This window comes from Lissotriton vulgaris, unplaced genomic scaffold (genome assembly GCF_964263255.1).
Source record: "Lissotriton vulgaris unplaced genomic scaffold, aLisVul1.2 SCAFFOLD_1540, whole genome shotgun sequence".
Classification (NCBI taxonomy): Eukaryota; Metazoa; Chordata; class Amphibia; order Caudata; family Salamandridae; genus Lissotriton; species Lissotriton vulgaris.
This window is the reverse complement of record NW_028243300.1, coordinates 157,684-172,881: the sequence shown is the minus strand read 5'-3', so window position 1 is coordinate 172,881 and position 15,198 is coordinate 157,684. Positions and strand designations below refer to the sequence as shown.

At 43.4% G+C, this 15,198-nt stretch overlaps 1 protein-coding gene across 1 annotated transcript in view; it reads left to right on the top strand.

Annotated features, from left to right (window-relative positions):
* The window catches only part of LOC147668419 (serine/threonine-protein kinase H2-like), a 126,961-nt gene that overhangs the window by 33,667 nt on the left and 78,096 nt on the right, over positions 1–15,198 (top strand). The window contains exon 2 of the mRNA XM_086948557.1: positions 26–692. Coding sequence (XP_086804683.1) covers positions 26–692 — 667 coding nt within the window. The remainder of the gene's footprint in view (positions 1–25; positions 693–15,198) is intronic.

Genomic DNA, 15,198 nt, shown 5'->3' with positions numbered 1-15,198 from the left:
TTAACTGATCCATTTATTTTTCTAGGTATGACATTAAGGCACTGATTGGAAGAGGCAGCTTCAGCAGGGTGGTGCGAGCGGAGCACAGAACTACCAGACAACCATTTGCCATAAAAATGATTGAAACGAGAGCAAAAGAAGGCAAAGAAGTGTGTGAGTCTGAGCTGAACATTCTCCGAAGAGTCAGCCATCACAATATCATCCAGCTCATTGAGGTCTTTGAGGCGCAGGACCGAGTGTACATGGTGATGGAACTAGCTACAGGAGGAGAGCTTTTCGACCGAATAATTGCCAAAGGATCATTCACCGAAAGGGATGCCACTAAAGTCCTCCATATGGTTTTAGACGGGATAAGGTATTTGCACGGGCTTGGCATAACCCATCGAGACCTGAAACCAGAAAATCTCCTGTACTACCACCCCGGGGCAGACTCAAAGATCCTAGTCACTGATTTTGGCCTAGCCAGCTCTGGAAGAAAGGGTGGAGACTGGTCGATGATGACCGTTTGTGGGACTCCAGAGTACATTGCTCCAGAGATACTTCTTAGAAGACCTTACAGCAACGCAGTGGACATGTGGGCTCTTGGAGTAATAACATATATTTTGCTGAGTGGATCCATGCCATTTGAGGATGAAAATCGCACACGGCTGTATAGAATGATCCTGAAAGGCAAATACAGCTACGTTGGCGATGTAAGTAACATGTATGTTTTGTTTAATTTCAAAGCACATTCGACTAAAAGAAGATTCATGTTTGTGAGGACTGTAATACATGTTATCATTCCCCAGATCAGTGTATAATGAAAACCATTATTCACATGCTGTAAGTATTTAAAGTCAGAAGCACAAATCCTATACTGAAGAGACATCAGTCACACCATTCTGACCCCACCTGGCTCCCGTGCAGCTAAAGGCAAAGGGAGAAATGTCGTCCACTTCAATGCCGCGTGGTGATTAGGCGTCGGCGTTCCTGCTTGTGGAAAGTTCTGCTCTCATTATGCCATAAGTGGCAATATTTGCCTGGGTAGTCTTCTGTATTCATCTAGTAATGTTCAGTATTTGGAAGCGCCTATACGAAGAGGATTTCCACTGTGTTTAATAGTGTTGAGTAACTTTCCATGTGCATATTATGAAAGCACCCTGTTACCCCACCCTAAATATCCCTGTGTGCCCGTCTTTCATATTGTCAAGTAGATACGTTGGGGAGATAATGAAACTGAGGCTCAAGGAGGTTCAGTGCTCATTCATGGTTCAGTTGATTTAGACAAAGGGGAGGATCAGTAAATATTGCAGGCAGGCCAAAGGAGGAAAATACATCACCTGGTTAATTACTTGTCCTTGATTCACCAGTGATCATGTTGGTAAGTCTGAGATAGTGTGTGAACAGAGAGCCTGAATTTTAGAAGATACGTGCTGAAATGACAAATAAAACGCCCATAGTGCTGTTCTTTCCGAGCCATAATAGACTGGCTGTCACTAGTTCATTTAAATACCCAGTGAACCAGAACATCCTAGAAAGCTGAAGCCTAACCTCCCATGGGAGAATCTCATACCATGAAAAGGCCATATGCCCTGCTCAGTTTCTGGCTAAAAAAGATAACAAATTCTAAAGTTTGAAGAGTGCTTACCCTGGCACTAAGAGCCAGTGAGTCAAATAGCCCTGGTAGAAATTCTAGGTCCCCCATTTTGTTAAAACAGTAAATAGCTAAATATTTCACTTGTGTAGATACAGTCGGCATTGGGGCTGCGACCGATCTTAGCTCACATTTAAACAACTCAGAGCACTTGCTTGTCAAGCTAGTGCACTAGAGTACATGGAACAAGGCACCTTTACTAGAGCACCAAATCAGAAATGAAATGTAATTTCCACTGTGGAGGGTAGCTTTTGCTCCCGTTGATAATAAGCTTCTGTAGCTACACCAAGACACTCTTATAGTTGCTCTGTCTGTCTTCCCGAGGTTAAGTTTACTCAGGGATCTCCAACCTTTTCTGTAACAAGAGCTACTTATGTTCTGTGAAAATCAACCCGAGCTACTCATATTATTGATGTAGTAGTGGCTATCCCAAACAAGCTTGTCAGCAGTGATCACGTCGGTGTATTAGGGAGGGTTACCAGCAGTATTTCCCCCTACATTGGTAATATATAACCGACATAGCTGCACACCCCTGGCACAAGGCAAGTAACAAATCTCTCCAACTCGAATAATAACTTTAAAATAAAATTGAAAATTGAAACATTTTTTTCCAAGCAACAGCTTATGAGCTCTGAAAATACACACTTTTTCACCTCGAATATTTAATTGTGGCATCCGAATAATAATTCAACCAAGTAACAGTTTCTATTGTAAGAGGCTGGGCTGCACACAGGAAAGCCACTCACCAGGAGCTGGAGAGCTGCTAGTAGCTCATGAGCTGCTCATTAGAGACGCCTGATTTTACTTTTGAGAATATAGAAGGTCCAACAAGGAAAAGACCAGTCTGCTTCACTGGAAGACAGCAGAATGGAGCTTCACCCGAGTTGCTCCTGCAACTCCACATGAAAGCAAGCCTGAGCGAACTACTTTTCTATCTCTCATGCTAAACATTTTGCCTGCCTTAGTGACAGGGGCTGTTACTCAGCTGTTGTGCCCTTCAGTTCCACTTCGTTAAGTATGCTTGGATTGTCACAGGTGTTTTTGACCCACTAGTGGTATCAAGAAATGGCTGAATAATTATGTCAAACAAGTCTCTCCCTTTGCTTACATTTTGAGTATGCAATCTGAAACCTTGTGTTCGTTGTAGTGAGACTTGTATAATAATGTTTCACTCGCAAGTGTGCATGATGTTCACTGACTGTAAGATGCCGATGCTGATGCACATTAGGATTTGCGACACTCAGGGTTGGACTGGGAGAGAAAATAGGCCCAGGCACCAAAATAAAAGTGGCCCCCATTAGTGAATTAGAAAACTAAAAAAGTGGCCCAGGTTTGCAAATTGGGGCAGTTTTGAACTTGCAGATACTGTATAAGCATTTTGCAAGGTGAAGAAGCATGTGTGATTTTGAACTTGCTGCAGACAATGTTTGTTTTAAAGTCATGGAAATCCGCATTGAAAATCAGCCCAGCAGACCACTAAACATGCCCACAAACAGCCAAAACCCCGGCTCACAAAATGACCGGTCAGACCAGCCTGCTGGGCACTGCCTGATTGTTCTTTAGGCCTGTCTGACCCTGGCCACACAATGACCCTGGATAGAGCATTAAATGTAAGGACACGCAGCTACAGAAAATAGTATGTTGATTTTGTTGTATTGACATGGAGACTTAATCCACTCTCTTTTACATTACCTGTTGCTTGCTTTTCTCAGTGGTCATTTTAAAGAGTTACTAACTTAGGGCCCCATTACAATGACGAGCGGACTTTTTCTGCCCGCCACCGTAACAGTAAACGGGACCGTCCCCCAGAGGTGCTGCGGTTCCACCAGGCCCATTAGGATGCGACCGCCACCCTGGCGGTCGCATCCCGTATATTTAACATTGCGGCGAGCAGTGGTGTAAGCAGCACCGCCTAATGTTAAAAATGCATGTTGTGCATCGGCATGCACAACGTGACAGGCACGCGCGGTGCCTACCACCTTGTGTATGCCAGGTGCAGCCGCCCATCCCCCCAACCCGGGGGCCCGTAACGGTCCCCCAAAGCATTTTCTGCTGGCCTTTCCATAGTGGCATCACCACCATGGAATGGCCTTTCAGAATTCACGTGATAAATTTGTCTGACTTTTCCGCCCGACCGACAATCCGACCAGCGGAAAAGTGGCGGACGGTCTTTCCATCCGCTGCGGTGGCCCTTGCCATACTAATATGGTGGGGGGTGACACAGAGACATTTGGCGGGCATATCGCCACCGCCGGCTCAGCGGTGGTGATCTGCCCGAGATAATAATAGGCCCCTTAGTTTGATTCTTTTAGTTGACATCAAAATTGCAAAAAATTATTCTATAAATTGCCCTGAAACTTGTAAACTGGTTCATCAATTTATTTAGCATGAGGTACTCTGTAAAGTTTTGTAGCCTGCCTTCATGGGAAAAGATCACATTTTATTTCTGTAGGTGTCATTTTGTAGTGATTGCCATTCTACTCTTAATTTTTTTTATTAGCTTTAAAAACAAATGCATATATATATATGCAATAAATACTCACTTAAACAGCACCTCACTGTCATAAAACAAACTTTTCCATCACTTACGTTATCCTCCTTAGGAAATCGCCCAACCTTTTTTTGGTATTATCGATTTTTAATTTAGTCTTTAAGGTGAACCTTGATTAAACCTCATCAACTTTCACATTCAGTAAACCACATTCAGGCTGTGCTACCCTGATGTTAAGATTTAATGTAGTTGATATGCAGAGACAGGAGTTGCTTAGCTCTAGTTACTTTTCATATTTTTGGATTCCTTATAGAGTGCATAAGTGGATAGACCTATGCCTATCAATCCCTCCAATTTTGTGCTTTTATAAGGTGTGCACTCTGCAGTTTGACATTACTGCTTCTAGAGCCAAGCATGTGGCTTTGCGATAGATTGTAGATCTTGTCCTTTCAATGGATGACGTATATTGTGTAGTGTAGAATGGAGCGGAGAGCCCTAGATTCTGGGTAACAAATATCAACATGATTTGAATGTTATAGTGTAGGAGATTTTAAATGCAGAATTTAGAGGATGGACTACTTCCTGTATAATTTTAATCAGCAAAGGAATGCTGCTACTTGGCAATGGAATAATGAACACAAGGAAATTTGGGACTTCTTATGTCTCCCATCTAAGGATGGGAGAAGCGCTGGCTGCCCCTGCATTGTTTAAGGATGTGCGGAAACTCAGATTATTTTTAAGTGAGATGGCTGATGTTAATGCTTCAATAGTCATATGGTGTTATGTACTAATATAACCAGTGCTGTGGCAGAATATTGGCCCATCTGTTTGAAACCTAGGAGGATATTGTCTAAATCTAGAAATTATGAATGATCAGGGCCGTTTAGTTAAGGATTCTGTTAAAATCTTCCTAATCTTCCTGTGATTTTAAAGGCAGTCCCTCTCGAAACATTATCATTCTGTTCGGCCATTGATCAATAATACGAATGATAATACGAATGAGCTGCAACCTGAGATTGGTGAAAATAAAGATTTAAGGAGACCTCACAGCGTTTCGAAAAAAATCTAATAATTTGCCTTCAAATCAGAAAGTGGCAGGTAATGACCGGTAACCAGGTAAGTTCTATAAGAGATTTTCCATATCTTTGTTAGTTATTCTTGAGGTAACGCCAAATTCCATCAAACCCCAGACATGACAGTAAGTCAACAAAGCAACTTTTCTTTTTTTAACAGTACTAATTCTTTTCAATATGCACCACATCAGCCTATTTCACTTTTAAACACAGGCGTTAAAATTCATATGAAATTATTAGCTAAATGGTTAGCCCCTTATATTGCTTCTCATGTTTCATCAGATAAACATGACTTTGTTGCTTGATGATCAACGGCTTATCACAATATGAGCGTCATAATCTTGCTCATACCCTCTTTGAGGAACAACAGGAAACTAGTGATCACTTGACGCAGAAGCTTATAAGAAGGTTATAAAAAGGCAGAAGGTGATAAGGTTAGCTGAACCTATTTGTGGGTGGGAATGTGGACATTTAGATCACAGAAGAATGTGCGAATGGACCAAAAGTCTCTTAACTTGCTCAAAATGTGTCAACATGGTCTTGATGGGAACGTTCCTCATTAGAGATAGACTAGTCGGTGTTGCTTCCTTTCTTCATCCTTGCTTTCTCCTATAGGTAGAATCTCTAGTCCTGCCTTATAAGAATTTTAATGCAATCAATCCATTCCTTTATGGCAACCAGGAGATAAAGGTTTTTGTGTGTTGATGATAGTACGAATGTCACCTCTGGCCCTTCTTTGGCCATCAAAGCCATTCGGGAAATAGCAGGAAGCTTTGATTCTCTAGCAGACTATGAATTAAGGCCAAGATTTATGAAAAATGCGTCCACAACCCAGTGCAGTACCTAAAGTTGCTGTGCTGCATGAAAAGAAGAGAGCAGAACAGCACCCTATCTACTAAGACATGGTGCTGTTTTCCTCTCTCCCTGCGCTGGTGCTCTTTAGACTGCCCTGCCTCAACAGATACACACTTGTGCCATAAAGCAATCCTGTTCACTTCCTGTAGAGATTGTTTTTGTACTGGAAGGAGACCCTTCCAATACAAAAACTGTCCTTTTAACACTTTTCCTGCTTTGTACGTGTGTGCACAATGCAGCACACATGCAAAGTAGGAAAAACAAGGGGAAATTAAAACATTTCTCCTTATTACACCTGTCTCAAGGAGGAATTAGTGCCAAAATCTTACGCCTCCTTGTGTAAAAACTCATGGGACTACATGAGAACACCCGTTTACCATCCATGGAACATCCTCTGAACCACGAAAGAGCTCAAACAGAGCATAACACAACTTTGTGTTACTTTGGTAAACCTGCCAATGGAAATCCTTATTTGCGTTGGATAGTAAATCCCACCATAACAATTTGTGTCAGGCTGCCCTTATAAAAGTAATACAAACACTGCACAAAGCCTTAGTAAATCTGTGCCTAAGCATGGCCAATGCACAGGTTTGTTCATATAACATCCTCTTGGTTAAAAGAGGCTGCAGTCTACCTGGGGTTTAGGATTGCAGCAGACCAACGCTGGTAATAGAGATAAACCTTCAACCCCTGCTATAATGTATTGGGAACATCTTGAAATGTTTGTGGGATCTAATATTCTCTCTCATCAAACCTGTGAATGTGGCCAAAATGTGTCTCATTACAAAACTTTATTTTTTCACGTTACCTGTTCATATCCCAAACCATGATTTCAAATCAATGAATCTCAGCTTACTACCTTATAGTTGAATATCAAGCATGCTAAACGGGTATCTTGACTAGTTAGGTCTTCTCTGAATTTGGGGGAAGAGGCTAAGCTCCTCCAGACGTTCGCTATTGTCAATAGGCAGCAATAAGCCATTTATTGGGGAAGGTGATAAATCTAGATTTGCCATGAAATAAGCATATGGAATTTATAGTAAATGACCATTATATCTTTAGAAGTTCAGTTCACAAACAAATCTTAAAGTTAGATTAAAGACTCTGCTAGTATTTATTAGGGTTTGATAAGACATTCTTTAATATTTTTAAACTCACATATTTACCTAATATATCACATTGTGGGACAATCTATTTATTTCTGTGATTTTGCTGGGTAAGGAAATGATTTATGACCTAATATGGATGAGCGCCGAGAAGAGTCGAGCAGGTCACAGCACTCGACTCATTCCTCTGTTGTGCCCGGTGACGGATTACGCTGCCTGCCTGCCTGCCTGCCTGCCTGCCCTGCGTTGAGCCGATCGTCCCGTAGTACCGCCCTCCCCCCGCCTGACGTCAGATGCAGGAAGCAAAGCGGAGGGTGAGGGAGAGGGAACAAGGAACCCCGCGGCTGCCGTGAGTTCCGCGAATTACCGGGAAGTGCCGCGAGCAGACTCCCGAGTAAATCAGGAAGGAAGCAGGAGAAGCAGAAGCACGCCCTGTGCCCACCAAAAGGAGGAAAGAAACGTACTGACAGCCTGGAGGGGGCCTCCCGGCTCCCAACATAATCACCGGACGCGGGGCACGGCATGGCTTAAAGCTTAAATCCCACAGGCACACAGAGGTAAGTGTGGAAACGGCGAGGTAGTGAAAGCGCGGAACTTAACACCGCATTGTACCCTGTTTACCCTGACTTTGGCTTACCCTGACCTGGAGAGCCGTTTGAATAAATGAATAATATAGGGTGATTTGACTGTTGGAAACCCTCAAGTAAAGACATTCTACAGGGTACGCTAGTGAAGTAGAGAGCCTAAAAAAAAGAAAGAAAAAAAAAAGATCTTCTGGCCCAGCAGGCACTTGTAAATATCCTGCAGACTTCACCCCAATCAGAGACCTAGCCTCGGCAAACCACAACAGCCCTGGGAGAAAGCCAAAAATGGCTACGAAAAAAAATAAAAAAAACAGATGGAACACAATTTGAGATCAAGACTTAATGCTGCAAATACCACAAATGCAACTAGTCCAGGCTATTTGGAAGAGAGCAGTGAGTGCGTTGAAATAACTCCGAAAGCTAAAAAGAAAGGAGCCAAAAAACCAAAGGCGACGGCCAAACCCCGGGCAGTGCAGCGTCAAACTCAATAAAGGAGTTTATGGGGAAGCACTTTAAAAAGGTGTTTACACCTGTAAAAGACAAAGACACTACAACAAGTAAAGTGGCATCCCTTATTAGAAGCCTAGAGGGGAAGAAGAGTGCAGGTGCCTCCCTTCCCTTGGAGATACATGTGTCCAACTCTTTCAATTTGGCTAATCATTCGCTACAGCTTCTATTAGATCAGGGGGGCCTAACCTCGCCTCGGCTGTCATCATCACCACGTCTATCCTTCTCCTATGAAGTAGAGGGAGGATCTTTGGACAGCCCGGTCCCATCAAAGAGCCCAAACCCTGGGGTTGGAACGGAGAAAGGAACAGAAACACCCCAGAGTAAAAAGTCAAGTCAGAATAGGAGTCAAAATGAATGCCCAGTGGAAACTGGAAACATCGGTTCAAGACACTGTGTCGAATTGGATAAAACATCTGAACTAAACCATGACAGCTACTTCAATGCTAGACTTAATGTTAATGCTACAAAGAACCTTGCAAGGCCTCTTAGAGGTCACTTTGTCAAATAACTATTCTAAAAACTCAGAAAACATATCTTGCTAGTATAGAAGGGGAGCTGCGGGGGATTAAATCACATATGCCAAACATAATAAGACAAACCCCCGATCGGGAACCCCTAGAACCGGCACAGGGTGAAACCATAATAAATCCCAAGGGAATTGGGCACACACCTTCTATGGCAGGTAAAATACCTAACCATGATCCTGCGCCGAGGAGTGAGGTCCCGCCCCAAACTGACATGCAACCCCAAACTGATATACAACCCAATGAGGGCCACCAGATATATATCTCAAAGTGGCCAATGAGGATAATAAGAAGGGCTCAGAAGACAAGACGTGGGCCAAGAAATAGAGTAAGAGGTGCAGGAACTAAACCAGCAAGGATGGTGTGCCCCTCCTTGGAGGAAGTAGTGATGACGGAAGAGGCAGAAAGGATTACAGGAAAGGAAATAAAGGGTCCCTTCCGGCAGATGAGTATCCCAAAATGGAACAAAACATAGTTCCAGGGGAAAAGTGTAGGCCCACACAACACTCCCAAACCCCAGAAGAACACAGTTGATAACAAACACATAGGCCAGCCTAAGGGTGGGGGGGGAGAAACTGGGAGGAAATCTAGAAGCTTGGGTAACACGGGAGGTGAGAGTAAACAGACCTAAAATCCAGCCAGAAAAGGCAGAATCGAATGAACCCCCTGTTCCCAGCAGGGCAAGGAAAGTTGAAAAAGAAAATATGAATCTTTACCTTGAACAGATCCCGCTAAGGCTAGGGGGAAAAAAGTTAGGAAAAAGGCGGCCCCTGAATAGGTCTCAACTCCTGCAAGGCTTCTCCAAATGCCAGAAGCTGAAAGTGATAGGAACGAGCGACATTAGGGGAGTGGGCTTTATACAAAATAGAGAAGGAAAAGAGATTACTAGAATCACACTATACTCAAACCTGGTAAAAGACACGATTGAAAAGGCAGTAAACGAGCTACAGAAAGAAGGAATCCGCCTACTAAATGAGAATGAAGTCTTAGTAGAAGTAGAAGGAAAGGGACGACTGGGAAACAACTTTTTAAAATGCCACACAGGGCTAGGAAAGAGACAGGTTAGGATTTGCGATCAGGAGGATGAAGAGGAAATGCCGCTAGGAAACATAAAAATAGTTGCAAACAACTCGGAGGTGGCACATGAATGGGGAAACTGGAGTAAGGTGTCTGACCAGGCAGCACCTTCATCGAAACATACTAACGATTGCAGGGAGGAAGGCTGGTTAGATGATACTGAATAGGGAAAAGGTAGGCCATATAGCATAAGGATAATCTCCTGGAATATAATTGGTCTAGGAAATAACCTGAAACAAAATAATATAAGGGAACTGGGGGAAAATACAGAAATTATGTGTATCCAGGAGACTTGGCTATGTCGCAAGACCCCGATTTTTGATGGCTTCTACCAGCTAAACCGACCTGCAAAGAAATGTAGATTCGGGCATGCTGCTGGTGGAATCATGACTCTGGTATCGACTAAGATCATGAAGAAAGTAACTGACATAAATGTGAAATGCAAATGGTTGTTGGCATGTAGAATAATACTTTTAGGATGTATAAAAACGGATACAATTTTAATGATAAATGTGTACATGCAATGGGATACCTTAGAGCAGAGGTCTTCAAACTTTTTGATGCCGAGACCCCCTTGTAAAACCTTTTTAGGGGTAAGGACCCCCTTCTGACAAAAGTTTCTAGAAACTGGTACTCCTCATCATCATCTTTTGACAACCATAAATGCGCCTGTTAGACCTCATCACATCCATCCATCATTCATCCACCCACACTTTCACACATCCATCCATCCTTTCATCCTTCCATCCATCCATCCATCCTTCATCCATCCACCCTTTCATCTTTCCATCCATACATCCATCCTTTCATCTTTCCATCCATACATCCATCCTTTACCCATCCACCCTTCCATCCATCCACCCATCATTCATCCACCCACCTTTTCACACATCCATCCATCCATCCATCCAGGCCACCTTTTATCCATCCATACATCCATCCACCCTTTCATCCATCCATCCACCCATCATTTATCCCCCCACCTTTTCACACATCCATCCATGCATCATTCATCCATGCAACCTTTTATCCATCCATACATCCATCCATCCTTCATCCGTCCACCCTTTCATCCTTCCTTCCATCCATCCATCCACCCTTTCATCCATCCATCTATCCTTCATCCGTCCACCCTTTCATCCTTACATCCATACATCTATCCTTCATCCATCTATCCTTCACCCATCCAACCTTTCATCCTTACATCCATCCATCCATCCTTCATCCATCCACCCTTTCATCCTTCCATCCATACATCCATCCTTTACCCATCCACCCTTCCATCCATCCACCCATCATTCATCCACCCACCTTTTCACACATCCATCCATCATTCATCCATGCAACCTTTTATCCATACATACATCCATCCACCCATTCATCCTCCCATCCATACATCGATCCATCATCCATCTACCCTTTCATCTATCCACCCACCCACCCTTTCATCCATCCACCCATCATTCATCCCCCCACCTTTTCACACATCCATCCATGCATCATTCATCCATGCAATCTTTTATCCATCCATACATCCATCGTTCATCCATCCACCCTTTCATCCATCCATTCACCCATCATTCATCCACCCATCTTTTCACACATCCATCCATCCATCCATCATTCATCCATGCAACCTTTTATCCATCCATACATCCTTCATCCAGCTACCCTTTCATCCTTCCTTCCATCCACCCTTTTATCCATCCTTTTATCCATCCATCCTTTCACCCATCCACCCTTTCATCCATCCACCCATTCATCATTCATCCACCCACCTTTTCACACATCCATCCATCCTTCATCCTTACATCCATCCATCCATCCACCCATCATTCATTCACCCACCTTTTCTGTGCCTTTCTCATGGGGGAGGGGGGGCAGTATCTCTCTGTGTATTTTTCCTTCTTTCCCGATCATGGGAGGGCATCTCTGTGCCTCCCTGCTGGTGGCGGGGGATGTGTCACGGGACCCACAGCTCCAGGCGCGCAATATCCATTGACCTCAAAGGACAGGCTACACTACAGCTTGCTCCCCCAGCCCCCCTCCCGGACTTCCCCCAGCTCAAAACGGCATCAGGGACACACACAGCCACACCCGAATACTTGACAAGTCTTTTACTTGTTAATGAGGCTTCGATGTTTTTCACACCTCGATGTGAATTAGGCCTCGCCATGAGCACCCTCATCAGCCCAAGCCAGGGACAGAATCTGCGACCCCCTTCAAAGGACTCCACGACCCCCCTGGGGGTCGCGCCCCACAGATTGAAGACCTCTGCCTTAGAGCAATATGAAAAGGAAATGGCTCTCTTCAAGGAGGACATAGACTACCTTGGTGAAAAATACGGTGGGGATATGCTTATTCTCATGGGCGACTTTAATTACAAACTTCACCCCGAGAAGGTGGATTATTGGTTTCTAGATATAATGGAGGCCTATGAAATACCTCAAGCGAGCTTCCCGAATGTATATTTGGTGCTAAAGATATACAGTTGGGAAATCTCCTGGAAACTAAAAACCTGTTTTGTTTGAATGGAAGATGCGAGTTAGACTGCCCCGCCAAAAAAACATTTAAACCAGGCTCCCAATTCTGTCCCATAGACTATGCCTTTACCACACCTTGGAACTTTAGACTAATCTCGGAATTCAGAATTGTGAATAGAGAGGGAAGTGACCATAACATGGTAACCATGGAGATCCCGGATACGCACTTTGAATCTAGCCAAAAGGTTATGGAACAAGAGGTGGATTACCCTAGACGCCGGACAACTAGGCTTACGGAAGAATATGTTGCCAGATTAATAAAATCACAACAGAACCTAGACCTAAAGACAGCAAGGGGTCGAAACCTCGATTGGTATGTACAAAAAATAGAAGAGGTGGTCCAAACCCTTAGTATAGGTCTAAAAAATATAAATAGAGGCAAATATAAAAATAAGGTAAAAAAACAGAAGATAGAGAAATCCACCAGCTGGTTCACAAGGGAATGCCAGGAGAAAAAAAGGGAAGTTAGGAGAATGACCCGCCGCATTCAGAAAAAGAGAGACCAAGATAGTGTAAACACCCTTGAGGGCATAAAAAGAGAATATAGCATGCTTATCAGAAGGGCAAAAAGGGAATTTAAAGAGGGATGCTGGCAAAAATTACTCGAGGCAATCGAAACTAAGAATATACGCAGTTTTTGGAAGTTAGTCCACGCAGCAGCAGACCACCAGCCAGGGAAAATGAACTGTATAGTAGAAGAGTCTGCATGGGAGGAGTACTTACAGGACCTGTATTGTCCTCGGAAAGACCGGGAAGAAATTCTGTACACAGACTGGAGCGGTCTGGTAGCAGATATAAAACACGCTTTTTCCGCTCAAGAGGTTAAAAAAACGATAAAGGGTTTGAACCTCACAAGAGCGGCAGGCCCAGATAACCTCCCGGCTCAAATAATTAAAACCCATGTAGATTGGTGGGCGGAATTCTTTGCAAATATGTTTGAAGTCATTTTAGATACTGGGAAATTCCCCGATAACTGGAATGGGGCTATAATTAGGCCAATTCATAAGAAAGGGGAAATGAGCAACCCGAAAAACTATAGATTAATCAATCTATTGGACATCGGGGAGAAAATATTTGCAAAGATAGTGTTGGCAAACTAAAGGATTGGGTGGAAGAGAAATTAATTATCCAGTGGAACAGGGGGGCTTTAAAGAAGGGCACTCCACCATGGATCACTGCTATGCCTTGTGGGCTCTTGCCCGGAAGTCGATGGAACAAAAGGGGAACCTGTTTTGTTGTTTCGTCGACTTCCGGGCAGCCTTTGATTTGGTGGACAGGGCAAAACTATGGGAGTGCCTGATCAAATATGAAATCCCAGTGTGCTTACTAGAAATCTTGAAAGAATTACATAAAGGGAACTGGGCCCAAGTCATTAAAGACACACAAGGGGCGCTGACAAAGAGAATTGGAATAGGGAACGGGCTGAAACAGGACTGCCTCCTAGCTCCGCTCCTTTTTTCAATATTTCTAGCGGATCTGCCAGCAGCGCTGGAGGTGGAAAGAAGCGCGAGCCCGAGAATAAATAGTAGAAAGGTCACATGTTTGCTATACGCAGACGACCTTGTGATTACTGACTTGACAGAACTCGGGTTACAAAGAAAACTAAATGCATTCCATGATTACTGTAAGGATAAATTCCTTACTGTGAACATGGAAAAAACAAAGATCATGTGCTTCGGCAAAAGGACCAAGAACTTTAGTTGGTATCTAGATAGAACAAAACTAGAAACGGTAAAAGAATATAAATATCTAGGCCTTTGGTTTGAATTCTCCTTGAAATGGGACGTACATCTGGGACACCAAAATGCAAAAGCATCTTCCTCGATCTGTGGCCTGAAAAAATTCAATAAAAACTATGGGGACATGTCACACAAACCGCTATTAAAAGCATATGAGGCCATGATACCACCCCAAGTACTGTATGGTGCAGAAGTGCTCCTTCTAAGCGGAAAGGGAGGCTGGGATCGGGAGGAAGGTAGGGCCCTGAAAACATTATTGTCACTGCCAAAGTCTTCAATGATACAGGCTATTAGACTGGAAACAGATATGATTGGATGGAATACCTTGGCCAAAATGGCGATGATAAGATTCTGGAAACGCCAATCACAGGGGGTAGGGGAAAAGGTCTCACATTGGTGTAGTGAGGAAATCCGCCACAATAACCTAAGATGGGCATTAGATGCTAAAAGAAAAATGAAGGAAATAATTGGGAACCTAAAAGTGGGAGTAAACCAAAATTCCCTAGATGTGGAGTTCACGAAGAGACACTTAGAGCACAAGGAAGGGAGTACTCCAGAAGCCAGGATATAGGATATCCAAGAAACAAAAAATCTGTGGTAAATATGATAGAAGCATGGGAATACGAGACGGGGTACCCATACCTAGAAACCTTGCCAAATTACGCTTTTAGGTGGGAGATACTAAAAATTCGAATTGGCATCATCCCATGGCAAATGAAGGGGAGAGTTAAGGCAGAAATGTTATACCCAGATGGCATATGTAAATGTGGCTTGGGAGCCAAGTGTGAAATGTTACATATACTTCTTGATTGCTTGACATGTCTAAAAGTGAGACAACGGTTCCTACGTCCTTTATTTATAAAACATGGCATAAGACAACGTGTACAAGCAACAAACTTGTTGATAGGAATGGAAAATCTGGAAATAGCAATTGCTCTTGGTAACTACCTGAAAGAGGTAAATCGCTTAGCGCAGGAAGCTAAAAATTAAAGTACGAGGGATTGCAAGCCCATAAGACATCAGATAGTACTGTTATGAGCAACATATCAAAATCGTCTATTTT